Below are 19837 nucleotides of genomic sequence, written 5' to 3'. Positions count from 1 at the left end.
ATGGAAGTGCCATCGTCATCTAAAGTTCTTATTAAGGCAAAGCAGGCTTATGAGGCAAATGATAGTCATATTTTAGCTGGGTTATTTGAGGACTGAGGAATTTATATCACTTCAATACCAACATCTCTCCATTAAAAAAAAAAAAGTTTTGTAGAAAAAGTGAAACTACAAGCAGTTTTGAATGCTGATGTACAGAGAACGTGTTTTGGATGTTGTGAGGGAAAGGTAGAATGATATATGTTGATCCATCTCAGACTAGTTTGAAAATAAAGTAAGTGTGTGCATCTAATGTGTTAGTCAGCTTTTCATTGCTGGGACCAAAAAGATCTGACAAGAATAACTTAGAGGAGGAAAAGTTATTTTGATTAGTGGTTCCAGAGGTTTAGTCCATGGTCGGCTAAGTTCATGCCCGAGGTGAGGTGGAGCATCACAGCTGAAGAACAAGATGGAGGAAAGCAGTTCATCTCATGGGAGGGAAGAACAGGGAGGGAAGGCAGAAGGGGCTGCAGCAAGATGAACCCTTCCATGCATTCTACCTCTAGTCATGCCTCACCTGCCTGCAGTTACCACCCAGTCCATTCAAAATAAGATGAATTAAGTTATGGCTCTCCCAATTTGATTATTTTATCTCTGAATACGTTTGCATTAACAAAGGAGCTTTTGGGGAACTCCTCCTATCTAAACCACAGCTTCTGGCCCCCAGAAGCTCATGCCCATCTCACAATGCCAATGCATTTAGTTTATCTCTAAGAGGTCTATGGTTTTAACAGTTCCAGTACTGCCCAAAAGTTCAAGTCCAAAGTCTCATCTGAGACCCAAGGCAAACTCTTTGCTGTGAACTTGAACTCATGATTCTCCTGCTAAAGCCTCCTGAGTTGCTGGGATTGTAGGCATGGGCCACACTGCCTGGCAAAATCTGGAATTAATGTACACAATGAATTTAATCTGATTGACTTTAAAGAGTAGATCTTAAACAGTAGGAAAGTAAAGGAATGTTTTCCAGTTGAAAAATAGAATTCAGAGTTATAAAAATTTCAGTTTATATTATAGAGGTTAAAAAAATTGAAAATGCTTCAGACTTATATTCTATTTATAGAACTGCAAATTGGGCTTTCTCTACCTTGAGTGACCAAGACTATAAATCCTTCCTTGTTCCAAGTAATTGTATGTATAACAGACAATTTATAGAATGATTTATAGAATGAATTAGACAACATGTTCAAATTCAGATTTGTATTATAACATTTTTCAAATATTGCCCATTGCCATTTAAAGCATACTTAATATATTCATATTTTAAAAAGTTATCAAACTTACCAAATGTGTCTCTTATATTTTATTGGGTTATTTCAACTTTTTAATGATTTGAGCTATAAAAATATGCTGATTTGTAAAACTTACTTCATTTTTTAAGGTCAGTGACCTGTTCTATTTTTATTATGCCTTCTCTGATTATACAATTGGAAATATTTTATTGTGATCTTTAGACTATGTGTTTTATATATTAGTATTACACAGAGACATTAAAAAACTACCTACTTAAAATTTCTAGAGGTCATTCACAAGCATTTTCTTTTGTTGATAGATTTGAGGTTTCGTATTGCTGTTTACGGAGAAGCTGTTATTCATTTAATTTCATTGTCATGTGTGAAATATGTATTGTTAATCTGATCATGTCATGATTGATTTCTGTCTCACTCTAGATCCAACAATGTTAGAATTTAAGCAAAAAAAAAAAAAGTGGGGTTGAGTAGATGGAAGATGTACACTATCACACAGCTGAAGGGTGTTGTACTGACTTTTAGCAACCGTTGTACCTGGATATGATGGTGTTCTCGGAACTCTTTTGTACTATTTATCTTCATAGATTCAGCTTTATCCCAGTTTCAGACAAGCTATCTTCACCTAGAGACAAAGTTAAAACACATGACTTGCAAAGGGAAAGTTGTACCTTAGGGTTGACAGCTTTCATCTGGTCTAGCAGAAGCTGTTTCTGAAGGCAGATATTGAACTGACAAAAAAAATAAAAAGAGATACTACATCAAAGCCTGTTGGTCTTGACACCATGCTCTCTGTCTGTGAAATTGTCTTGATTGGCATTTGCTCCCTTTGCACATTTTTCTTTCTACTCTTGCAACCCACTCTGGTTCTGAACCCCAACCTTCTCATTCTTTCTAACTCCATGGCCCCTTACTGTGAAACTCATGTAATGATAAACCCTGCTTAACTTCTCTACCACTTTGCTCAGTGTCCAAGGCTAGCTCAGTAAATTATACTTGCTGATCCTTTATTAGATGATTTATATTTTAGGTAATATATTGTATTAGTCAGAACTGTCCAGAGAAACAGAAGGAGTAAGATTAGAAGTTTACAGAGAGAGAAAGATGTGATTATGAAGATTGAGAAGCCCCATGATCTGCCAGTCATACAGTTCAGCCTCAGTCTCAGAACCTTATAACTAGGGAGCCAGTGGTGTGATGGTATAAGTCCCAGGGCATCCCAGCTCGAGCAGGCAGAATGGGTGAATCTGGCCTTCCTCTTCTGCCTTTTGATCTATCCTTGCCCTCAAAGACTGGATGTTATCCATCCACATTGGGAAAGTCGATCTGTCCAAAAATTCAAATGCTAATCTTATCCAGAAACCTCCACACAGACATACCTAAATATAATCTTTAATCAAATATCCAGGCACTCTGTAATCCAGTAAGGTTGACACATAAAGTTAACAGTTATATACACCATTGTTTATTATTATTAGCATCCATGTAAATTCATATCATTTATAATATATATACTAAAATTATACTATTTCTGCTATGATATTCAGTTATGTGGATATTAAATCTAGATATGTATTTTAACACACATTATGTGGATACAAAACATTATTAAATAGCCTTCAACCCATTCGAAATAAATATATCTTCATTCAGTTTTTCAAGATGTGTTTAATGACTAACTATAAAACATTCATAGTTAACGTTTAGATGATAGAATGGATTTAGCATATCTTGTCCCAGAGGTTCTTCTATTCTACACGTTTTTGTCAAGAAATACAGTGTCTTAGAAATGGATTTCTACTGATACTATAACAGTAACATAAGTTGTCATTGTATAGACAAAGAAAAGAATAGGGTTGAGATAATATATTTAGAGTCAAATTGCATGAGTTCAAATCCTGACTTCATTTACTAGCTGTGTGACATTAGGGAAGTTACTTAGCCAGTATATTGTTAATGATATAAATTATATATGTAAAAGACTTAGAATAATGCCTGGCACAGAATAGATGTTCAATAAATAATTGTTGAATGAATTTTGCTCTGTGGCATACTACCTTAGCATGATACCAGTTGTATAATCATGTTCAACAAAATAAGCCAATACCAAATAACCAAAGGCCAGATGGTTTCCCTGATAAGTGGATGATGATACATAATGGGGGTGGGGCATGTGGGAGGTGAGAGAAGAATGGAGGAATTTTAGATTACATAAAGGGAAATGAGAGGGAGGCGGGGGTGGGGGTATGAAAGATGGTGGAATGAGACAGACGTCATTACCCTACATACATGTATGATTACATGAATGGTATAAATCTACATTGGGCACAACCATAGAAACAAAAAGTTGTACCCCATTTGTGTACAATGAATCAAAATGAAGTCTATAAAAATTTTAAAAACAAAATAAATAAATTTTAAAAAAGTTTCTAGAGGGAAAAAATGATAGGTAAAAAGGTGTTTTTTTTTTAAGAAATTCTGTTGCTTTTATGTTAGTCTTAAAAGGTATTCATTATGATCATTGTTTATTCTCTTAAATATATTTTATTATTAAAATGTGTTTTATGCCAGAATATGTTCATTCCCAAAGATGAAAAAAAAAAACCTGTCAATATTTATTTCTATAGATATTTGTTTAAGAAAACCTGTCCAGCCAGGTTTGGTGGTACACACCTGTATTCCCAGCGTCTTGGGAGGCTGAGGCAGGAGGATCACAAGTTCGAAGCTAGCTTCAACAACTTAGTGAGACTCTGTCTCAAAATAAAAAAAATTAAAAAGTGGTCTGGGAAATGTGGCTTAGTGTTTCAGTGCCCCTGGGTTCCATCCTTGGTACTAAAAAAAAAAAAAAAAAAAAAAGGAAGGAAGGAAGGAAGGAAGGAAGGAAGGAAGAAAGAAAGAAAGAAAGAAAGAAAGAAAGAAAGAAAGAAAGAAAGAAAGGGAGGGGGAGAGGGAGAGGGAGAGGGAGAGGGAGAGGAGAGGAGAGGAGAGGAGAGGAGAGGAGAGGAGAGGGATCCACAGGAGGGAGAAGGGAGAAGAGTGAAAAGGGAAGTACTGCAGATTGAAATGGAGTAAATTATACTGATTTCTGAATATGTCAAAATGAACTCACTATTATGTATAACTATAACACACTGATAAAAATGTAAAAAGTAAAAGCAAAACCTCTATCTGTTCAATTAGTCTATCTTTTCTCTAACTGAAAAAAAGTACAGTAATAAGAAATTATTTAAATATGTATTAAATATATATTTAAATATATGTGGAAATTTTATAGCAAGTGATAATGCTCCTTATTCAAGAATTATAAATTGCAGGCTACTGTTGTAAAAGAAAATAGAAATAGAGCATCTAATTTATTTAGGTGGAATAATAGTTGAAGGTGAATTCGTTTATAAAATATTTTGTCTTCTCATCAACATGTACATTAACCGGTAAATATTTTGTATTCTTCCTTCAGTGACACACACACGTGCACACACACTTAGAAAAAAAATGTAATTTGTATGACTTCTCATTCCACCACTCTTAGCTTCAGGCAGAGCTAGGTTCAAACAGTGGTTGTGTCATTATCTGAATAAGAAGAATTTATTTATTGAGCCTTTCTGAAGCAATTTTCTTATCTGTAGAACTGGGAGGATAGTATCCCCGCACTGGGATGCTGTGAAGATTAAGGGAACCAATAGTCTAGATGTATGTCCTACTTTTTCCTCTGGGCTCTCGCAATTTCTTCATTATTGGTTTTGTGGTATTTGATGTCTCAGAAAACAGTTTTACACCAATAAATAAAAATAAATTCATCATACTTCACTTTAAATTATCTTACATCTTAGGTTAGCATCTTATCAGAGATACCTACAATATGCTTTGATAGTTGTTGACCAATGTGATATAAAATAGTGTGTTGTAATGCTGTGCACTGCTGAATTAATTTCCTTATCACACTCATACACCTGGACTCCCTTTACTTCCAGGTCACTTCTCCCAAACTCACTTAGAGGTCCTAGAAGGAAATATGGATATGGAAGTATCTGGAGTATATGTAATTCCAAAATAAAAACAATAAAAGTTATTTCGCTTACTGTTAAATGGTCTCATTCACATATAGAAACACAAACACATTCTTATCACTAAACCTCTATGAAGGCCATTAACTGTTTTCATGTAAAAATAAATTTTTAAATATTTTAAAATTTTCAAATGTTTCATGATTTTTACTTTGAATTCTGTGAGATATTTACTTATTTAATTGTTCTTGCTTTACATTTGTTGTGTGATATAGTGTTGGCATACAGAAGCACTAAACTTAACAGATGATTAGAAAGAAAATTGATTTTCTTTTTCTAAATCAAAATCAGATGCCCTTTTGAGAATCACAGAAAATTTATAAACTGCTTTTAAAGCATCTTACAATTAATCTCTAATATCAGTATCTGTTCAAAGAATACTAACACAATTAGACTATGCTCTGAGGTCAGATCTATCCCTAATAATATGTGATTTAATGATTCTTCTGTAAAATTAATTTACAGATTGCTTCTTTTTGGGAATATAAATATTGATTGGAAACAGTAATTGCTCTTGGACAGCTAAGTTCAATAAAACTTTCTGCAGTGATGGAAACGTTCCATGTGGCTATTGAGCCCTTGAAATATGACTGGTGAGATGAGGGAATGAATTTTTAATTTCACTTGCATTCATTGTGATTTAAATTCAAATAGCCACAGCTCTGGTGCTATCAATTCCTACACAAGATTTTTGAGCAACCACAGAATTTGAAATAAAACATAAAATTTATAAACGTGTTCAAGGCATTTAAAAGCAGCGATGTCGTCCTTTCTTTTCAGTCTCCTGCACATAGTTACTCGAGCTATGACTCAGGCAAAAATGAGAGTGTAGACCGAGGCGCCGAGGACCTGTCACTCAACCGGGGGGAAGAGGATGAAGATGACCACGATGACCATGACGATTCTGAGAAAGTTAATGAGCCGGACGGTGTGGAAGCGGAAAGGCTGAAAGCTTTCAATGTGAGTCCTGCCACGCGCCCCGTGTGGTTCGATTTTTTTCCCACTTCACTTTCATGTTGTTGCCTGTTGGTCAATGTGGATATTTTAGAGACATGTTTGTTTAATTTACAGAAGGATTTAAAAAGTACATGAAACACTCTTTGCCAACCAGACACCAGAATTGCTGTGTTTTGTTTAGAATTTTAAAGCCAAATGTGAGCTGAAAACTGGAATTGTGTTGTGTGAGTATGCATGTTTACCTAGTGGACGGAGGGGGCCTCCGCTTGGTCCTGGGATGAGTACACCCGTCCATCATGTTCTCTCTTTTGCTTTCCTAGTTTATCTAATTATGCATGACAAGAGTCACTTGTTTGTTTTCAGAGATTAGTCCACTGTGCAGCGTAACCACGCAACAGTCGTATTTATTGTTAATAGAGAATTTAATGGGATACTCAACTGTCACAGTCTACTGTTATTTCCTGATTTTTTCCTTCATAATAGTCTCTTCTTTGTCTGTCTGTCTGTCTGCCTTTCTCTCTTTTTCTCTCTCTTGGTTTTTAAATTCCAACCATTTAGAAAATCTTTAAAGAGTGTTTGCTTGAAATTTCTGGCTTTCCATTGCAAAGTTCTCCAGTGCATAAACCAGAAAAGAATATTTTTCCTATCGGTAATCAAGACAGGAAGCTAGGAACAGAAGAGAGCAGCCCTCCAAACCCTTCTCCTCTGTCTCCCTCTTGCCAACAGATGTTTGTCAGGCTGTTTGTAGATGAAAACTTGGACCGAATGGTCCCAATCTCTAAGCAGCCCAAAGAAAAGATCCAGGCTATCATTGACTCATGCAGGCGACAATTCCCTGAGTACCAAGAGCGAGCCAGGAAACGTATACGTACTTACCTCAAGTCCTGCAGGCGGATGAAAAGAAGTGGTTTTGAGATGGTGAGTTCTGAATTAAAACACAGCCCTAGATTCCATCCAAATCCCACATGTAAACCATGACACTATTTTTTTTATCATCTTAGTGTCTTTTTTTTTTTTTTTTTTTTTCCATAATGTCAGGTCAAAGGGGTTTCTGTTCACTCGTTTGTTTTTTTCCCCCTTCTCCTTTTCATCTTCCTGAAATATTTATTCCCTTTGTTTATTTAAAAAGAAATGTCTTGTGAGACCAGTGCTCACAGGACCACATGGTGCCATGTCACGGAAAAAAAATGAGGTTAACGCAAGTAAAACCCAGGGAGAACCAGCGTCTCCTTCGGGGTGGCTTCCTTTCTGTCACTACCGAAGTGGGTCTGAGGGTAAACAAGGCTTGAACTGAAGCAGGAGGTATTGTTTCCCATGGCCCGTGAACATGGTTTTCTCTGGAACAAAAGGAAATGGATGGATCCATTTAAACGATGTCATATTCGTACCACAGTTAACAAATAGCAAGCCTTGAAAAATCAAGATCAGGGAATGAAAATACTCAGGTGAAAAATAAATCTGTCTTCTGTTGGGGATGTTTATTTTCATACTTTTGAATGATACTGTTAGCTTTTGAATTGAGCTGGGCTTTACAGATGGATGATGTTAGGTTGGCATTTGATTACTTAGGGTGGAAATTAGAAATCAGTGTTTTTTTTTTTTTTTAAACTTTAATCTATTTTACCTTGCTCTAACTGTTAAACCTAGAAATAGTACATACATTTACAATGTATGCTTTATTCATTTTTAAATTTTTGTGACTGTGTGTGTGAACAGGAATATTTTGAAACATCTTTCTTTCTTCTTGTATCTGAGAAGGCTCCATACAGCCCTAAACTGTGAATGTGTGTGATCTGTGCTTCTAATTTAGGTGTAATAGGGTACGAGTTGATATAGATAATAGAGTTTTTGGAGCATGCCATATGTGAGAATTTTGCAGATGTAAACATCTTGTCAAATGAATGACAGGAATAACGAATCCACTGTCCATTATCATTTTTTCTACACTGGCTTATAAAAACATCTTCATTATTATTTGAAAGGAAAGGTTACCATTATTTAAATAGAAGGCCATATTTCTAAATGGTCAGGAGGAGGAAGGAGCATGTACTGTGTTCTTGGAGAGCCTGATTTGGAGTTCTGGATCCACCACTTTCTAGCAGGATGACCCAGACAAGTTACTTCAACTATCTGTGGTCAGGTTCCTCCTCTGGAGAGCACATTAATTTCTAATTTGTAGAGTTATGAGAAATTATGTAAGTTGTCTCCCCTCTGAAAGTCATTTTTGGCATGTATGAAGCATTCAATAAATCTTAACCCTGAAAATATGATCAAATATTATTTAATATCATCTGAGAAAGCTTCCTCAGTTGTTTTTATTATATAGTTGCAGAATACTCCAATTAAATATTTGCTTACTTCTCAGGAGACCTACATTGGAGTGGAAAGTTATAGTGGATAATTCATTTTTAAATAAAAATAGCATGACTTAGTAAAATTTGACAATAGATTTGGTATGGTATAAGAGAATGAGAGATTGCTTGAAGAAAATAAAGCTATTTCCCCTATTATGGAATTAATTATTATTATTAACTACACAATAGGAAACACATGATAGATGAAAAGGACATCTAAGCAAGTGTTTGAACCCAGAAGCCAGGCATTGACATCAGGTTCAAGACCACTTGACACAGTTTCAATGGAAACTAAATATATCTCAGAGTACAATGTAGTGTATACAATTTTCTTTTTGAATAACAAAAATATAATAATGTATGTAATGATTTTTATTTTTACAAGCAACTGGCATCACTGGTTTTTAAATCTTTTAATGTTATTTAGAGATTCTTTTCTTTGTTAATATCTACCATGTTTTTCATGTGTGAAATTTTTATATTAATCTTTCTTTAAAAGAAAGAAATCACTACCATGCAGAATCCTGAAGTTCTCTCAAGTGTATTTCATACATTTAACCATTTTTTAAAATTAATTGCCATTTTTACTGATTGTTTGTGTTCACTTTAACTTGGGCATCTATTTGGTATGAACCTTGTGCTCTGCATAGCAACGGGCAAAAAGCTGGGATTCAGCCAAAGTTAAAAAGTTTTACAATCTAATCTTGATAGAAATATTCTGTAAGGAAACAATATAGTATTTGAATTTTAATAATGTTCATTTGTTCATTTGTTCACTTAGTATGTGTACATATACATAGCATTATAGAAAGTAATAAGGAGATATGTATGTCTGACTATTTAGGAAAGCATAGCATGCTTCCTGATCATCATGATGTGTGGAGGTAACAGTTGTGTGAAATGAAATGCTTAAGTAGTAATGCAAGATTTTATGTAACAAAAGGATCAAGGCCTTTGGGGGACACTTACAAAGACCGGAGAAACGCAGCTTGAAATTTTAATTTTTTTGTGTATTGTTTCATTGTCACAAAATGTGGGTAGAATTTTGTGTCATTTTGAGTACTCATTCTTATCCAAAACAAATTGGAAAAGGCATGGCTAGTGAAGGTAGTAATTAAATATAAATATTTCACATGAATAATTTTCTGGTTTTTTTATCTATTTTTTTATTTTTTTATCTATTTTTTTAATCTATTTTTTGGGGGGTACTGTGGATTAACGTAGGGATGCTCTACTACGGAACTATTTCCCCAGTCTGTTTATTGTTTATTTTGATACAGGATCTCACTAAGTTACCCAGGCTGGTCTTGACCTTGCAATTCTCCTCCCTTAGCCTCACCAGTAGCTGGGATTAAGGGTGTGTGCCATCATACCCAGCATCCCCATAAATTTTAAGTATACTATAAGGTAATATTCAGGACTTTCATTTAAAAAATTGGAACAACATTAAACAAAAATCTTTTGTTGTATTAATATGTGATTATTTTTAAATGCATATTATTCTGCAATGTGTAACAAGGCAACAAAGTTTTTAATGTATTTGTAAAGTGCAATTGTAAAGTTCAGGCATATTTAGGAGAGAATTCTGTGTTGTTAAAAGAAAGTGGCATTCAACAAGCTTAGCTCTTCCAGTTACTTAGGTGTCTAATGTCAGAAGACTGTTAATAGAGGACAACAGAGAAATATTGAATTATATGTTTCCTGCTGACTTTAAGAAATTCAAAGCCAAATTTTCATGGAAGAGGTTTATCACAACATGTCAGTAATACATTTGAGAATCTTAGCATTCACTTTGACTGCTTTTTTGTCATTGTTAAAACAAAAATATGTTCATATTTAATTATGGTACATTATCTCTAATGAATTTACATGCCAACACAAATACTTTTAATTGGTTTCACTGAATTCATAAAAACCTTAGAATATGCATCTGTGTATTTTTATTTCACTGGAATTATGAAAACCCCACAGGTGCTTAAGTACCAAAACTTTCTATGTCATGCTCCAAATAGTACCTATAATGCATGAAGCATAACTATATTATGATTCTTTTCTGTATCTTTTCACCAATTCACTCTTACCAGTCTCATCATACAGTCTTCAGTGTTGGGAGCATGCTTAGTGAAAAATAAATTTAATAAGTTTGATCCAGAGAACTGTCAGGGTTTTCATTGGATTTCAGGAACCCAAAGAGTTAAGTAGCCATTAAATTAAATACTAAATAAATACCACATATCAAATTATTTTTATTAATTCTATTCTGTGACTTTCAGTCTCAAATTTCTTCAACTACTTTTCTGAAGAATAATTGTTAATTATTCCAAAAAAGAAATGTCTTTCTCTGCAGTGTCCTAATCTTGAATTCAATATCAGCTATAATAGAAAAGATACAAAAAGCAATGTTTTATGAACAAGGTAGGATTAGACCCTACTGAGGATCCTCTGTTATGTGATACAATTTTTCTCTTTCAATTCCTAAATTTGAACTGATACACTGCTACATATGTTTACATGTATTTCTGTAACACTCAAAAATATTTAGGGGAGATATAGTATAAGAGATTTTCAGTCCATTTTTCCTCTTATATCCTAAATTTTGCCATTTTACCCAGTTGGAGCAAAGAAGCTAGATATTTGAATGCAATAACCTCAGCTTCCTAAAAAATTACCTAGTTTTCATTATTATGTGATCTGAACTTTTCTTGTTTGCAGAAAGTCTCATGAATGTTTTGTAAAATTTTGTCAAGGAAGGACATTGTCCATTAAACTTCTAAATATCCACAGTGGAAGACCTTGTTTCAGAAACTTATTGTAGAATTCAGTGCAAAAAAAAAAAGTTTCTCATGAGCAAATAGAGTGGTGCTTTCAACTTTTCCTCACTGCCAGGAAGTTCAAAGGCAAACTCTTCCCTATGCCCCTAAGTTGTCTTTTTGTGTATCTTTGTTTACTTATTTCCTTGGTGGATCTGAGACCTACTTTAGAGAGAAAGATGAGATATAAATTTTGAAAAAATAAGGAAATAATATAATCCCAGAAACATCTGAAGCATCTCTTTCATGTTAAAGCAATAGTATTGATTTTCAGGGGATTTGACTCCTCACATCATCTGTTTCTACCTGTCTAATGGAGCTCAAATTAGAGAGATCAGATCTTGTTTTGAATCCACAGCTTGCCTGATTCTATGATCATTTCAAAAGCCATAAGGACACCTGCAATGCATCTTTTAGCGGACAAAGGTATTATAAAAATGCATTAAAGTGCTTCTTTAAACTGAAAATTCTGTCAGAAGTATTCCCAGCCCTTCATAGAAGATCTTGATAGTAATTCTCTAATACGTGTGTAGCTATTATTATCCACCTTATTCTTCACACAACATGACCACACTATGTTGGTTTTTCTCTTTGTGACCAGTTAACTTAATCGATGCTAATTAGCAAACACATTTTGTTTGAATTCCCCACTTGCTCTTTGTACCAACTCTTACACTCTTTTTTCTAGTTGTCAGCTATCATCCCCTAAGATTCCTTCACATCCTTTAAGCACTTTATTCATAATGTCTTTTTAATTACATTCTCTAATACCCTCCTGAATAATTTTGATGTATCACCTTCTGATCTTACAGCTCTTTCCCATCTTCCAACTTCAATTGTCTGAATCTCTTATTTCATCTCATTGTTACCATAGATACACCTTAGCCACAGTCATCACTCGGAGAACCATAATAAAAACTTTGAGAATCATCTAAATTTCTCAAGTCTTTCTTACTGTCTTTAACAGAGCATGTGTTCTGGTCTCATTTGCCCTGGATGAATAATCCTGGTATCCCATCTTATGTCATTCTGTCTTCTCTAGGACATTGCTCCATCAACAATACCCACTCTTCCACATGTTCTGTTTGACTCTTTCACTGAAAAAAAGAAAAATTTCTTCTTTTCTGTCAAAGAAAATATCCCCTGATTCCAAGAAAACATTGAATCTTTTACTCTTGCAACCCGAGTCCTTCTTTGTCAGGTTTCTCAAAGGAAAGCCTCATGGGTCGCTCTGGGCCCACCATTCCTGTTCATCTGTGACATTCAGACGATTCAGACTCTGGTTTTCACCAAGAAACTGACACAGTTCTTATGAAGATCTCGTGACTACCAAATCCAAGCATCACGTCCTCAACTCTATCACCTCCATTTGCCTGATACTCTTGTTTCTCTTGCTCTTCAATTGCCTTTCTTCGCTTTGGGGAAGTTTCTCTGATTCTGTTTGGCCTATCACCCAAACATGCAAATGTCTGCCCATTGTGCAGAGTCCCCAGAATACCAGGCATTTGGCTTCAGAGCTGTAGTATTTCATTCCAAATGTCAGCCAGGTGCTAGACCAACACAAACTACTGTCACCCCGTTCTCTCCACTGAGGCTCCACTTCATCTACCAAACTACCAGGACATCCCTCTGACTTGCCTACTTCTGTTAACAGCACCACTGCTATCTCTTATGCCACTGTTTATAAATGGAGAATGAGATCTTACCACTCACTGAATTCAACTTATTCTTTCTTTGCTTTATTTTCCAAGTAAATCCTATACCTCCCAATTTTATCTGCTATCATTTCAGTTTGAACCCTTTGTCCCTCATACCTATGTTCTTATATAATCTTTTTAACTCCACTGTCTCCCTCCGTCTTATTCTCCTCCATACACTCCTAAGCAGAGGCCAACTAGGATTTGTGAATCCTGAGGATCACACAACTTGGGACTTTCTTAAAGTAGAAAATACAAAATTACAAACAAAAAAAAATAGTTAGAAAAATGAATTGGGTATTCATAGTTAGGAAACATTCCACACAAAGATATTCTAAAATCACAAAAGCGTTAAAGATTCAAATCCTTTTTTTTTTTTTAGACAATTTCAGACACATATAGATGGGCTCCCTCAGTTTACATGGACTTCTTCTCCCCTAGAATGCTGACACCCTCCAGGAACTCCAGCACGCAGGAGACCCATCTAACTGAGGAACCCTGGTGCCTGAACATCATTGTCTTTATGATAAACCTGGTTTTGCTTCTGGAGGAATCCCCGTGTGCTCTGACTTCAGTAGTGTGAAACTACCATTGCAAAAACAGATTCTAACTGTATAATATTTTAGAATATGATCTTTTGAAACTGGGAGACTCAAGTTCAATTCCTGGCTTAGTTCAACTGCCACAGAAATTATAGAATGTTTCTGAGTCTCAATTTTTCTAGAGGAAAGAGCTGTTGGGGTATTATGTTTAATGATGTGTATCAAATGTTTAACATAAAATCTGTCACCTTTTTTCTAATATGCTCAATTACTTTCTTTTGTACTTTAGTTTATCACAAAGCATTTCTGTTCCTTCTCTTTATATGTTGTCTTTTGGTCCACAGATTTTCTCTGAGTACCCTTTACACATTTTTAACTATATGAAATTAATGAATAACTAAATGGTAAAGACTATAGCCAACATAATTGTCAGTTACCCATCATTGAACTTTTCAGTTTTAGCAAGATATTCACCTGAACCTCATGGAATATCTCCCCTACCCTACTTGCACACACCACACCCAACTTCCCACTATACACACAAATACTGAAAAAATTAACAATTTGCTTTTCTTTTTTATTTTTATTTTTATTTTTGCAGTACTGGGATTGAACCCAGGGCCTCATGCATGCTGGATGAGTGCTCTACCACTGAGCAACATCCCCAGCCCTAAAATATACAGTGTTTTAAATACCTAACTAAGCTCAAAAGACAGCAAAGGAAACACCTGGGCAAACTCATGGCCAGAGTTTTAAATCCTTGTTGGAATTGAGTAACCAGCCAGAAAGATAGAAAAGGTCTGAATAGCTACCTAATTTCAGGATACAGGGATTTTAGTTTGTGACTAGTGAAGAGCATAACCTGAGAACTTTATATAGAGCTGGGACCCTGGAAAGGCTACTCCTCCATTAAAGGGGAGTTGAGAAACCTCCAAATCCAATCTCTAGAAGTAAGAATGGCAGGCGTTATAAGCACTGAAACTAAAACCTTACTAGATGGGTTAAATAGAGTGGAAGAGTCATGAAAGAGACAATCAGTAAACTAGAACACAGAAGTATGGAAATTACCCCCAGAAAGGAAAGAGAGAAGGATAAAAGAATTTAAGATGGAGACTATAATGATCAAGATAGATCTAATAGGCATTCCAGAGGAGAAATTAGAATAAGGGAAAGGCAATATTGAGAAAAGTGACGAAGAATTTTCAGAATTGATTGGACCCTGAATCCTAAAGGACAGAGAAAAAGAACAGGATTCAACATCATAAGTAAAACAAATCCATATCAAGAAATGTCATCACAGAATTTCAGCAGAGCAGAGGAATGCTGAAATTCACCAGGAAGAAACATCAGGTTAGCTGAAACAGAAAAACAATGAGACCAAACAATTTCTTGTCCTCATAATAGATGTCAGAATACAGTCTTCAAGGTACTAAGAAGAAAGTCTTTAAATCTTTAGGAAATTCACTTTCAGATTACAATGCTCAGCTAAACTGTATGTTCAGAACAAGGAGGAGAGAAATACTCCACTCACTGGCTGAAAATGTACTGGAAAAATGAAAATGTACTCTCTAAGAAGAAGGAAACGGCACCGAGAGGGAAACAATGGAAATTGGAAATTGGTAACCTTGATGAACAAATGGAAGAAAAACACCTGATTTTTTAGTCAGTCTATCTCAGTGTTTGTCTGTACTTTACCAAATTGTCAACTTGTATTCCTGATCTTCAATTTCCTCATGGAAAAGGATGGAGACAATCACACTTAAAGATGAAAACCAACAGCGCTTGAAATAACAAATGTAAAATTTCTTACCGGTGTGTATATGAGGAATATGATAAAATAGAATCTAATAGGAAATGGAATTCCATACTTCCCTTTTTTGGGAAATTCTCACCATTTCAATCTGTTGAACTGAATCAAATATGTCTTTATTTATACTGCACTTTCAGCTAAAAGCTACCTTAAATCTCTCTTTCTTCTGTGTGCAAACTGTACTTTGTGCTACATTTTTGTAGTTTCATTTTATCCTGTCTTATATTACTGTTATCTCTATACAAGCCTTAGATACCTAATAAGTTATGTTCCTTGAGTACTATGCTTTTGAACTTGTTCGTCTCTGTATCACCCAGTGTCTTACACAATGCAAGTAATTGCTCATGAAAGTGCTCAATTCATGTTGAATTAACAACTGAATTAAAATTGTTGAATGAAAGAGTGAGTGAATGGATATTTACTAATGTGCTACTTTGTGATGATAATTAGTTGAAAGATAAGCTATGTTTTATTGTGTACTATGTGTTTCACAGTACCTTACAATTGGTATTGCAGTTTTAAAAGTTGCTGCTAACTGAATATCTAGAATATTTTAAAACTTTAGGGAGTTTTTGTTGCTAAAGAAGATGGTTATATAACTTTTGATTATAGCTTTCGTTTTAACAATCAAAGCACTGATTTTTAAGTATTTTTATATATTTGGTGATTAGTGTGTGAGTAATGATTGTGATTGCATGTATAGAATTGGAATAGATTTAATTGAGGGTAGCATAGTTTTAGTTTCACAAATAAACTGTTAAGGTAACAAATCATGTTCTGCAATTAATCATATAATAACAATAGGTAATCACATATTTTCAGTATTGAATGATAGTTCCTAGTGGAGATTATAATTACAGATCACTTTGTTAAAATCGAAAGCCTGAAGGGAAGAGAGAGGGGGGAACCGGAAATAGGAAAGGCAGTGGAAGGATTCTGACATAACTTTCCTGTGTACGTATATGAATACACCACAGTGAATCTCCACATCAAGTACAATCACAAGACTGGGATCCTAATTAGAATAAGATGTACTCATATTTGTATAAATATGTTAAAATATACTCTACTGCCATGTATATCTAAAAAGAACAACACAAAAATAAATGAAAGAATAATAGGGCTAGGGATACAGCTCAGGGGTAGAGCACTCATTTAACATATGCAAGGTCCTGGGTCTCTTTCCCAGCACAGTAAATAAATAAGTGCAAATGAAATCCCATTATTTTCTTTGAGTTGTCTCATACCTTGATCAGAGGTACTGTTATATATGGCATTAGCCAAACTCTGCTTCTAAGTATCAATCATAAGAGTTATTGATTTCTCAAGTATTGTGAAAGATCATTATTAATGGACAAAAATATTGAAAAATCATGCCAAGGCATAGACCATTAATTCATAAGTGAAATACTTATAATCAAAGCCTGGATGAAAGTTAATTAGTTTAATTAGTTTAATTTCACTTTCCTTAAAAATGTACTTTTGAGCTCCTTTTAAATTAGTCAAGGGAATTTTCTCTAGAAACTGGAAGTTCAAGGATTCACCCTTAGCTCCTTCCACGGACATAATGGTCAGGGTTTTTCTGCTTTCCTTTTCTTAACTAAGTTTCTATCATGTATTGATTTACCTCTCTGAAGTCCTTCGGACCTGTTGAGAAATGTTGCCATCTGCAGTTCTTAGCCTCTGTTTTAGAGCTCACAATCTAAGACGAGTCCTCCTACTACAGGTTTTAGGTCTCATGAAAGGACATTGTATGGTCCTATTCAGATCAAGTGTTGACCTCTTGGGTCAGTCTCTGGGAACAAAGAGATGAGTTCCCTTCCTCACTCAGGAAGCCAGATCAGGTCAGTGAGGCACTTAGCTTATCACTTCTATCAAAACCACACAGGATAGATCAACAGTTCACTCTTTCATCCACCTCCACAACCCTTATGTGAAATCTTGGATTATCTGTGGTTCAGAATTCAGAAATTGTCAGGCGTTAGGGTATGATAGAGTACATATTCTTTTTATCTCACTCAGAATGGGGTCTGGGAAAACATCTCATATACAAACACCTTAGTATTTCTGCAGCGAATATGTAAATAATCATATAAATTAGGAAGAAGACTGTAAGTATTTAATGCCATTTCTTTTGCCAACTGAATTTCCCCCAAGTTTTTGAAAATTATTTGAGTTTATATATTAGGATTCAGAATTGCTGATAGAAAGTTGTAAATCAGTAATAAACATTCCTTATTGCAAGTGTAATAAACCCTCTGTGCTGTGCAGTTCACTAGCTTGTAAAGACAACTCTGGCCATAGAGACAGTATTGATACTGTTTCTATTCATCTCTTTGTACTTGGCATAATTCCTGACATATGGATAGTATTTATCAAATATATTTGTTGAATAAATAAATGCAGGTGGTAGTGATTTTGTGTTTATTGCTTTCTGGAATCCTCTATGATGTAACATTATTTTTCCTATCCATTATTGCTCATTCAACCCCAGTTTTGTCATTTATATAAGTAAAAGTATATAACACCTAGGTGAATGACTCAGGGAGACTATATCACAAACACAGTCACATCTGTGGTAAAAGGCTGATTACAGAATAATATCCAGGGTCCTCTTGCTTCTTTACTAAATAAAAGAGATTAATTACAAGCGAAAACTTTCTATGAAGCCTGTATAATTCTGTCTTTAGGCATAGATACATTATTTGGGGGAGATGGTATGTGCCTATCATTCATTGTAGAATTCTTAATTATTTATTTTATAAAGTAAAAAGAGTAAGAGGAATAATCTCTCTTTTTTTTTTTTATGGGGAGGGGTACTGAGTGCATGGGCATTTTACCACCTAGCCCCATCCCCAGCTCTTTTTAATTTAAATTTTGAGACAGAGTCTTGATAAATTGATGAGGGCCTTTCTAAATTGCTGAGGCTGACCTCATACTTGTGATCTTCCTGCTTCCCAAGTCACTAGGAGTATAGGCATGCACCACTGCATCTTGCTAAGAGGAATAATTTTCATTTAGGTCTCTGCCTAAACTCTGGGCCATTTACTTAAATTTTCTTTAAAGAACTTGTTCTACTTACAACATTGGCAGATATTGCAGTTGCTCCCAATCTGGCCTTGTCTAATACTTGATTCACTTTACCCAAACTAGCACCCAGAGAGCATTGTCACATGAACCCATGAGCATAACTTTACAGTCTTGCTTTCTTTGAAAACTTTATTATAATTGTAAAAATCCTGCTGCTTCTTTGTACAGACCAAGTTCAGAGAACTCTAAATTTGTTTCATTTATAATTTTCAGACCAAAACAAAAAACATAACAACAACAACAACAAACCCCTGAATAGCATGTTGGTGTGGTGACAAGTTTCACTAGCATCTGTAAAGAAAGACACATTTATATTGTGCCAAAAGCAATCACATCTTAAGTTCCAATTAAAATATGACTTTTTAAACTCCAGAAGCTGCATGTGACAGTTTAGCCATCTGTTGGATGACACCACTACCACTGAGTTGAGCCTAGATAATTATTACCATAAGAACTGTGCTGCGGAAAGTTCAATTCAGATCCCAGTGGAGAATGACTGTTAATTATGAAGAGATAATTAGTGAGGGTAAAATCTTATATCCAGGGAAAGAACTAGGTAACAAACCTTAATCTGGATATAGATCATGAAAAGTTGATAATTATGTACATTTTAATTATTACTTTAAATCTTCTTTGTAATATACATCAAATATTATGTGTACTATGATATCTTCCACCAGAGAAAGTGCTGTTTTCCATAAACTATTTTATCAAATTTTTTGCATTTGAGTTCTCTGTCACAATCTGCAGTTATTACACGGAAACTTTTGTATTTTATGGCCACTCTTTGTGACCTAAAAGGAAGTCTCCAACCCTTGTCTCTGGTGGAATCTGGTCATAGCCCTTAGTGCATGATTATGTGCTAGGAAGGCCCTGAAGTGGTGATAATAGAAAGAGTTGAGAAATTATTAAATGTGATGACAGAAAGAAGAATCCAGACAATGATGACTCTCAGACCCCACACTAAATAAAAATTTAAAATTTCTCTATGATAAAATTGGTTTATGAGGAGCAAAAGTGATGAGTTTCTTTTCACTTTCTTGATATGAGTACTTTCAATTTGGGTAATGAATAAAAGCCATGTTATGGATGAAACATAAGGGCATCTTTGATATCTTATGATCAGGCACAGTGTCACTGAGCTTCATGTGTACTGGGGACCACTGGCATTTATTATCAACTCATCAGTATTAGAAGAAAAGAGATGTTTATTCCACACATTCTTATTTGGGA

At 34.8% G+C, this 19837-nt stretch overlaps 1 protein-coding gene across 6 annotated transcripts in view; it reads left to right on the top strand.

The window, feature by feature from the left end:
* NOL4 (nucleolar protein 4) overlaps positions 1–19837 on the top strand; it is a 367452-nt gene that overhangs the window by 276976 nt on the left and 70639 nt on the right. For 3 of the 6 annotated variants that reach the window (XM_079109333.1, XM_079109335.1, XM_079109336.1), the window contains exons 7-8: positions 6125–6304; positions 7028–7219. In XM_079109333.1, the coding sequence (XP_078965459.1) occupies positions 6125–6304; positions 7028–7219 (372 nt within the window). The remainder of the gene's footprint in view (positions 1–6124; positions 6305–7027; positions 7220–19837) is intronic. The other 3 variants (XM_079109334.1, XM_079109338.1, XM_079109337.1) reach the window with 1 other exon arrangement.

The sequence above is a fragment of the Sciurus vulgaris genome, assembly GCF_902686455.1.
Source record: "Sciurus vulgaris genome assembly, chromosome: 13".
NCBI lineage: Eukaryota > Metazoa > Chordata > Mammalia > Rodentia > Sciuridae > Sciurus > Sciurus vulgaris.
Note: the sequence above shows the minus strand (reverse complement) of the source record. Positions and strands in the feature narration are given on the sequence as shown.